The 9,488-nt window shown below is 43.1% G+C and overlaps 1 protein-coding gene across 1 annotated transcript; it reads right to left on the bottom strand.

Annotated features, from left to right (window-relative positions):
* Positions 1-424: 424 nt before the first annotated feature.
* Positions 425-9,386, bottom strand: LOC137428488 (uncharacterized). The gene is made up of 8 exons (XM_078777087.1): positions 9,188-9,386; positions 9,017-9,045; positions 8,603-8,785; positions 6,147-6,214; positions 5,854-5,916; positions 3,524-3,600; positions 634-3,348; positions 425-576 (listed from the first exon to the last, which is right to left on the bottom strand). Exons 1-8 carry the CDS (start codon positions 9,384-9,386, stop codon positions 425-427), a joined length of 3,486 nt encoding a protein of 1,161 aa, XP_078633213.1.
* Between the last annotated feature and the right edge of the window lie 102 nt (positions 9,387-9,488).

Raw genomic sequence — 9,488 nt, 5'->3', positions numbered from 1 at the left:
TGTCATTATCTTCAGCTTCTCAAGAAGAACAGTATCTCAGTTTCTCTTGTCATGCTGCACGAGTCTCTCGTCTCTCCATCTGCTGTGCAGTTCCATTGGTCTGTTGAGTGCTCCTACTCTTCCAAAGTTCGTACTGTGGGATTTTCATCCCAAGTTTGTGTCATATTCATCCATTGTGGCATTAAAGGAAATTACCATTTGTTGGTCACCATTGACTTCTAATTCCATCTTCGACTTGTCCTTGCTGCAACCGCTTATGTTTTCTTAAGAGTTTAATTTTGTTCCACCATAATAATATTTTAATGACAACGTTTTTGGAATAGCCGCTCCCAAGTGTTTGCATTTGTAACATTATGCAATTTCCTTCTCACTTGTGTGAATGTCTCCATGTCTGATGAGGAATTTGCTAAATCTCATGCATAACTTACAGAACATTTATTTGTGAGGATCCTCTCACCTCTCCAGGGTGTACTTTTTGATGTTTATATAAATTTGATGAACAAGCATACGCGTTGCCACACACAGAACACTTGTACGGCTTCTCACCTGTGTGAATTCTATTATGGGTTTTCATTGCTGAGGAATTTTGAAAATCCTTACTGCAAACGGAGCACGTGAACGGTCTTCTTCCACTGTGTACTTTTTTGTGTTGATATAAATGTGAAGAATGACCAAAATCCTTGTTGCAAACCAAACACTTGTACGGCTTTTCTCCTGTGTGTATTCTTTGATGATTCTTCAAAACTTCCGAGAAAGTAAAGGCCTTCGGACACACAGAACATTTGAAAGGCTTCTCTCCTGTGTGTATTTTTTGATGCCGATGTAAATATGATGAATCACCAAAGTCCTTTTTACAAACTGAACATTTGTAGGGTTTTTCACCTGTGTGTATTCTTTGATGCCGATCCAAATCCCTTGAATCAATAAATTCCTTGCTACAAACAGAACATTTGTACAGCTTCTCACCTGTGTGAATTCTTTCATGTCTTTTCATTGATGAGTAAAATCGAAAATCCTTGCTGCACACAGAACACTTGTACGGCTTCTCACCCGTGTGAATTCTTTCATGGCTTTTCATTGATGAGGAAGTTATAAAATCCTTGCTGCACACAGAACACTTGTATGGCTTCGCACCTGTGTGAATTCTTTCATGTTTTTTCATTGACGAGGAAGATATAAAATCCTTGTTGCACACAGAACACTTGTGAGGCCTCTCTCCCGTGTGTATTTTTTTATGTTCATGCAAACATGATGGAAAAGTAAACGCTTTGCCACAGACAGAACATTTGCAAAGCTTCTCACCTGTGTGAATTCTTTCATGATTTTTCATTTTTGAGGAAGATATAAAATCCTTGCTGCACACAGAACACTTGTATGGCTTCTCACCTGTGTGAATTCTTTCATGTATTTTCAGTGATGAGGAAGTTAGAAAATCCTTGCTGCACACAGAACACATGTGCGGTCTACTTCCACTGTGTATTTTTTTATGTTCATAAAAATGTGAGTTTCGACCAAAAACCTTGCCACAAACAGAACACTTGTATGGCTTCTCACCTGTGTGAATTCTTTCATGTACCTTCAGTGATGAGCAAATTCGAAAATCCTTGCTGCACACAGAACACTTGTAAGGCTTCTCACCTGTGTGAATTCTTTCATGTTTTTTCATTGATGAGGCAGTTATAAAATCCTTGTTGCAAACAGAGCACCTATGCGGTCTTCTTCCAAAGTGTATTTTTTTATGTTCGGATAAATTTGCGGATTGAATGAAAACCTTGCCACAAACAAAACATTTGTACGGCTTCTCACCTGTGTGAATTCTTTCATGGCTTTTAATTGATGAGGAAGTTCTAAAATCCTTGTTGCACACAGAACACTTGTACGGCTTCTCACCTGTGTGTGTTCTTTGATGATTCTTCAAAAGTTGTGAAAAAGTAAAGGCCTTAGGACACACAGAACATTTGAAAGGCTTCTCACCTGTGTGTGTTCTTTGATGATTCTTCAAAAGTTGCAAAAAAGTAAAGGCCTTAGGACACACAGAACATTTGAAAGGCTTCTCTGCTGTGTGTGATTTTTGATGCTGATGTAAATACGATGAATCAGCAAAGTCCTTACTGCAAACTGAACATTTGTAAGGTTTTTCTCTTGTGTGTATTGTTTGATGCCGATGTAAATGTGATGAATCAGCAAAGTCCTTACTGCAAACTGAACATTTGTAAGGTTTTTCTCTTGTGTGTATTCTTTGATGCCGATGTAAATGTGATGAATCAGCAAAGTCCTTACTGCAAACTGAACATTTGTAAGGTTTTTCTCTTGTGTGTATTCTTTGGTGCCGATGTAAATGTGATGAATCAGCAAAGTACTTACTGCAAACTGAACATTTGTAAGGTTTTTCTCTTGTGTGTATTCTTTGATGCCTATGTAAATATGATGAATGAGCAAAGTCCTTACTGCAAACTGAACATTTGTAAGGTTTTTCTCTTGTGTGTATTCTTTGATGCCGATGTAAATATGATGAATCAGCAAAGTCCTTACTACAAACATAACACTTGTACGGCTTCTCCCCTGTGTGAATTCTTTCATGTATCTTCAATGATGAGCAAATTCGAAAATCCTTGCTGCACAAAGGACACTTGTACGGCTTCGCACCTGTGTGAATTCTTTCATGGCTTTTCATTGACGAGGAAGATATAAAATCCTTGTTGCACACAGAACACTTGTACGGCTTCTCGCCTGTGTGAATTCTTTCATGGCTTTTCATTGATGAGGCAGTTATGAAATCCTTGCTGCACACAGAACACTTGTACGGCTTCTCACCCGTGTGAATTCTTTCATGTTTTTTCATTGATGAGTCAGTTATAAAATCCTTGCTGCATACAGGACACTTGGAAAGCTTCTCACCTGTGTGTATTCTTTCATGTATTTTCAATGACAAAGAATTTGGAAAATTCTTACTGCAAACAGAGCACTTTTGGAATTTCTCATATTGGTCAATTTCTCCACTTTCTACCTTCAGGATATGGGAGGAGGTTCTCCCAGAACTCAAAATCTCCACATCCTTTTTCGGTGAAACATCTTTATTTAGGGGATTCTCACCTGTGTGTATTTTTTGATGAAGATTTAAAGATGACGAAAGAGTAAATGATTTGTCAAACACAGAACACTTGTATGATCTCCCACTTCCTTGGATATTGATTAATGTCTCTGTACAACTTTTGCAACTGCGGTTGTCAGACACGATGCCAAACTTGTCAGTTTCACCACAAATGGTCCGAGTCATGTGTGGATTGAAAACTTCTGGGTTGAACAACTTGGAACAGTTGGAACAAGAAACCAGTTTCATTTGTTTCTCTGCAAAGACAAATCAGAAAAAGCATAAAAATTCAAACCATCTTTCAAAAGTATTGGATAATTGACAAATATTTCACACAAATTACATTTGAGGAAACACAAACTACATTATCAGACGTTATTCTGGAAATGTATTCAATCAAAAGTGTGGCTCCATCCAACGAAGGGTTAACACTCGAAACATCAGCTCCTTGCCTTTCATGACAGTTACCAAACTTCAATAAAAATCTGTCGAATTCAGAATGCTTCGTTCTACTTGTCCGCAGACAAGGAATGATTGTCAAAGCTCAAGCTTCTCCAATTTCCAGAGAAGAGGGGTGAAACAACGTATGGGTACTGTTACGACTGTTATGTGCTCCTCCCCGACCCCCTGGTCACAGTGTACCTCCAAGCCCCGAGAGGAGTCACGGCAGAAAAATGTGTTATTCTGCATGTCAAAGATCAATGGAGAAGCCACACCAATTGTTACTCACAAACAAATGTTGTGTTAAGATCACACAAGAATAACAGTACAACAATAATAGTAATCAAAAGTACAATCAATATGTCCTATGATGGTACCATCAGTTTCGTAATATATACCTCACTGTGCTCCAAGTGAGTGAAACAAGAACATTCCCAATTTCTCTTATTCCCGGCTTCAAGCCAAAGTTGACTCGCTCCAGCGATCGTCAGATCAATGTCCAATCGAGACCAGAATCCCGTTGGGTTGGCAGTTACAGTCCTGCTGCCAAAGCTGTGCAAAGGCGTCCTCAAGGCGACTGGGAAATCCAAAGGCGCCCTCCAGGCGACTGGGAAATCACACCCTCGGGTATGGACGCTCACAGTCGGCGAACCTCCGATTTACCTTCAAAATCCGCATTGCGCGCGCACACGCACACACACACACACACACACACACACACACACACACACACACCAGATACGTCTGAATGCGGTGAACACGGCGGACGTGAAGCAAAGAAAAACCTTGCGCGACGCGCAAAGGCTGAAGCGAAGCAAAGAAACCTTGCTCGGCGCACAAGGGGCGCGAGTCAAAATGGCCGACGGCCCATTCTCGAGACGTAACGGCCCGACGATAATTCTCTCCGGGAATCGATCGCAAAACCTGACACGCAGGTTAATCTGTCACGGCGATAACCACTCTGTCGCAGGAATCCCTTTCCTGGTAAACCCAAAGTTCACTCGTGACTCTTGCTCGCCAACGTTCTCTCCGGACCGCAAAGCAACTATGCTTCTTGTCCGACTCCACTCACTCCGCCTTCTTTTTTCTCTTCTTCCTCTTTGTCGTCCGGTTCCCGATCTGGTTTCCGGTTTCTTTTAACTCTAACTTTCTCACCTTTTGAAAACAGTTCATAAACAATAAACCTTTTGAAAACAATAACAGTACATGGAATCAAAAATGTTTACAGTGGATGAAAACCACCACAACGGAAGTGACGAATCCGTAACACTTCCCCCCATCAAGAAAGAAAGTTTGAACATAGTGAAAACTTTCTTTGCAGGGAAAAACTCTTTTAACAAACAAAAGTAAAACTCACACCCAAATCATCAATTCACGTGAGCAACAATAATTAATATTTCCCAAAAATAAAGCAACAAAACTTCCAAACAACCCACAGAGATTTCCAAAGTTAGTTCACTCTGGACAAAGCATCAGCAACGACATTGTCCCTGCCCTTTACATGCTCAATTTCCAAGTTGAACTCCTGCAAACCCAAACTCCATCTCATCAACCTCTGGTTTTTATTTTTCATTTTTTGAATGAAGGTTAAGGGTTGTGATCAAAAATCACAAAGCAAATCTATAGCACTTTTTCAAGGAGGCCGAGCTGAGAGCCAGGTTTCATGGTGGTTGGGTGGTGAGGCCTGGAAGTATTCACTACATGGACGCCTTTAGGAACGTGGAGTTCACGGTTAATCCGTGTAGGAATCTCGGCTCGGCTGCTCCACAGCATTCAGTGCTTCAAACTCAAACTCTTCCTAACTTTCATAATAATCACGGTTGGAGCGCTTGTCGCTGTAATCACGGGAATAGCGGTCTCCTTCTCGGCCATTACCCTGATAATCATCCCTTTGGGAGCTGCCGTAACTCTGGGAGCCTCCATAGTAATCTCGACTGCGGCCACCACCAAAACTACTACTCCCACCCCAGGAGCCATAGCCACCCCTGAAACTACCTCCACGTTTTCCTCCTCTATAGCCCCCTCGAAGCCCATGGCCTGCCTTCACTACTGTTATGGTCCGACCATCCAAATCCTTGCCATTCAAATCCTTTTCTGCATCTTTGTCGTCCTTTGGGTTTTCAAACGTGACAAAGCCAAACCCTCTCGACTTTTGCGTCTCCCTGTCTTTTATCAACAGCACTTCCAAGAGTGGTCCATACTTGTCAAAGATAGTGTCCAGAACCTCTTCCCTTGTGTTGAAGTTCAGTCCACCCACAAAGAGCTTGCCAACCTTGCCTCTATCCATGACTTGTGTGTGCTGACATTTAGTTTCAGGGTACTTGACAATAAGTGTCTGTGCATAGCGTGACGTCAGCACCTTCCTTTTCTCTTCAGATCGCTTCCTACCCATAGCACGAGTCGCAGTACAGGATGGAAAGATACCCGGAATCTCCCGCTCCAACCGTGCGGTGTTATTTTCCATACGAGGCTTTTCAACAAACATCGGGTTACCAGAAACTTGACCACCGGCCACATCATTCCCGATAACAAAAGATATTCCCTCTACAGGTAGAGTGGCTTGTAAACCTACGGTGACCGGTCCTGACACCAAGTCAGACTTCAAATGGATGACATGAAGTGGAGCTTTAACAGGTCCACCAACCCCATGTAAAAGAACACGAACACCAGTTGCCGTCTTCTCTGACAATGGCAAAATGCCTTCAAGCATCAAAGATTGATGTGCTCCTGTGTCCCTCAATACACTAACAGGTCTCTGGATAGTCAAGTCCCCATCCAGTAACACAAACCCCTCTGAAATAAAAGGTTTGTAACCCTCTTGAGCAAGGTCGTTCTGTGATGCCGTGACTTTGGCATGGGAACCTTCACAAGGCACTGTCCTCCAAGGACGATTTCTCGCATTTGCCAATACATTCGGAGTTGCACTCGTCTGACTCCGCTCCTGATTTTTCCTTTTCAGGGCGTAACATTGGGACATCAAATGCCCAGGTTTCCTGCAAAAAGCGCAAGTAGGCCCGGAGGAAAAACTTGTGGTCTGCCTCGAGCCCCCCGGAAGATAAGTCTGTCTTGGAACTGTAGTCTTCTGATCCCTAAAAGTCGCGGTATCAGATTTGTCCTCATAGTCATCTCTAGGCCGCCTCCATCAATATTTGTTCTCCCCACCTGATTTACCATAACTCCCCTGGCTAACTCTAGGTGGGAAGTTAGGTTTGTGGAACCCCATCCTGTGTGTCAAGGCATAGTCATCTGCCACGGTTGCTGCCTCATACAACTCTGGTACCTTCTTTTCCTCCAGATGTACTTTAATGTCCGCGTGGACACACTGTTTGAATTCCTCCACTAAGATCAATTGTCGCAACAGTTTGAAGTCTTTCCCAATCCCCTTTGAATCACACCACCGATCAAACATGGTTTCCTTCATTCTGGCAAACTCCACATGGGTCTCACTCTCCCTCTTCCTGGCATTCCGGAATTTTTGCCGGTAAGCTTCAGGGACCAATTCATAGACTTTGAAAATGGTTTTCTTCACGATCTCATAATCTGCACATTGGTCAATCGGTAAAGCCGAATAGATATCTTGAGCTTTACCCACCAGAACACTTTGCACTAACATAGTCCAGGACCCCACAGGCCATTTTAGCATTTGAGCCACTTTCTCAAAGTGTAAAAAAAACTTGGCTACCTCCTTTTCATTGAAGGGTGGAACCAGCCTCACATGCCTACCAACATCCCAGGTGTTCTGACTAGTTGTCGAACTAGCCAGCATGGATACGACTTCTCTCCGTTCTCCCATTAATTCCAGCTCCTTGAGTTTAACTTCCTTCTGATACTCCACGTCACATTCCTTTAACTCCCTTTCGGCTCTCCTTTCCTCTGCTCTTTCCTTTGCTCTTCTTTCTTCGAATTCTCGTTCCTGTTCTACTCTTTTTTCCTCGAGTTCTCGTTCCTGTTCTACTCTTTTTTCCTCGAGTTCTCTTTCAGCTCTCCTTTCCTCTGCTCTTCTCTCCTCAGCTTTCCATTCCAACTCTTTTAACCTTTCCTGGCTCTGCAGTTGCATCTCCATTTTCCGGAGCTCCACATTTTCTTTTTCCTCGGGTAACCAATCCTAGGCTACCTCTGTCCATGTTCCCTGTCCCACCAGAGATTCTACCACCAATGTCTGCATCTCTGCTTTCTTCATATGAGCTCGGACCTCCAAGTTACCATGTTTGGCCAATATCAAGAGTTCCGATCTTTTTAACGCTAGGAACTGTGCCTCATTAGGGGATGCCACAAACTTTTCTGCGTCAAACACCATGGTGACTATCAGTTAACACCTGTTAATCTTCACACAAAAAATTTTCAAATTTTTTGAAAAAATTGGGAATGTTAGAAAAATTCCAAATTTGGGAATTTTGGGAATGTTCGGGAATTCTATCCCAGACGAATGTTATTAGGGAATTCTATCCCGGACGAGGACCCCAATTTCAATTTGGGCCAATTTTGGACGAGTTCCCAATTTCTCGGACGAGCCCCCGATTTCTGTTACGTGCTCCTCCCCGACCCGCTGGTGATGGTGTACCTCCGAGCTCCGAGAGGAGTCACGACAGAAAAATGTGTTATTCTGTATGTCAAAGATCAATGGAGAAGCCACACTAATTGTTACTCACAAACAAATATTGTATTAAGATTACACAAGAATAACAGTACAACAATAATAGTAATCAAAAGTACAATCAATATGTCATATGATGGTACCACCAGTTTCGTAATATATAACTCACTGTGCTCCAAGTGAGTGAAACAAGAACATTCCCAATGTCTCTTGTTCCCGGCTTCAAGCCAAAGTTGACTCGCTCCAGCGATCGTCAGATCAATGTCCAATGGACACCAGAATCCCGTTGGGTTGGCAGTTACAGTCCTGCTGCCAAAGCTGTGCAAAGGCGGCCTCAAGGCGACTGGGAAATCCAAAGGCACCCTCCAAGCGACTGGGAAATCACACCCTCGGGTATGGACGTTCCGCGGCTCACAGTCGGCGAACCTCCGATTTACCTTCAAAATCCACGTTGCACACACACACACACCAGATACGTCTGAATGCGGTGAAAACGGCGGTCGTGAAGCAAAGAAAAAACCTTGCGTGAAGCGCAAAGGCTGAAGCGAAGCAAAGAAACCTTGCTCGACGCACAAAGGGCGCGAGTCAAAATAGCCAACGGCCCGTTCTCGAGACGTAACGGCCCGACGATAATTCTCTCCGGGAATCGATTGCAAAACCTGACACGCAGGTTAATCTGTCACGGCGATAACCACTCTGTCGCAGGAATCCCTTTCCTAGGAAACCCAAAGTTCACTCGAGACTCTTGCACGCCAACGTTCGCTCCGGACCGCAAAGCAACTATGCTTCTTGTCCGACTCCACTCGCTCCGCCTTCTTTTTCCTCTTCTTCCTCTTCGTCCTCCGGTTCCCGATCTGGTTTCCGATTTATTTTAACTTTAACTTTCTCACCTTTTGGAAACAGTTCATAAACAATAAACCTTTTGAAAACAATAATAGTACATGGAATCAAAAATGTTTACAGTGGGTGAAAACCACCACAACGGAAGTGACGAATCCGTAACAGTACCAACTCTCGAGGGAGAATATGAATTCACAGTGCTCTGAAAAGGTTTTTTTTACGCCCATAGGGCAAAGCCGTCTGGAACAGTGTTTGTCCATCCGCATGTATGTATGTCCGTCCACTTAAATGTATACTACTCAGAGCTGAGGATCTGGTCACATGACAGGGTGATGTGATTCCGTGTAATATCATTACGGTGGTAAGGCGGCTGATTCTGTACACCACCATTTTGAATCCAATTTCGTTCAGGCCGAACATATCGTCGAACCTGTCATATATCACAATCGCTATGCTCTACCTTGTCGTTTTTCATTCAGTGTGAAATACAAACAAACCGATAGTTAAAATGACCATCAAATA

Source organism: Myxine glutinosa, chromosome 5, assembly GCF_964187855.1.
Source record: "Myxine glutinosa chromosome 5, kmMyxGlut1.1, whole genome shotgun sequence".
Taxonomy (NCBI): Eukaryota; Metazoa; Chordata; class Myxini; order Myxiniformes; family Myxinidae; genus Myxine; species Myxine glutinosa.
This window is presented reverse-complemented; position numbering and strand designations above follow the sequence as displayed.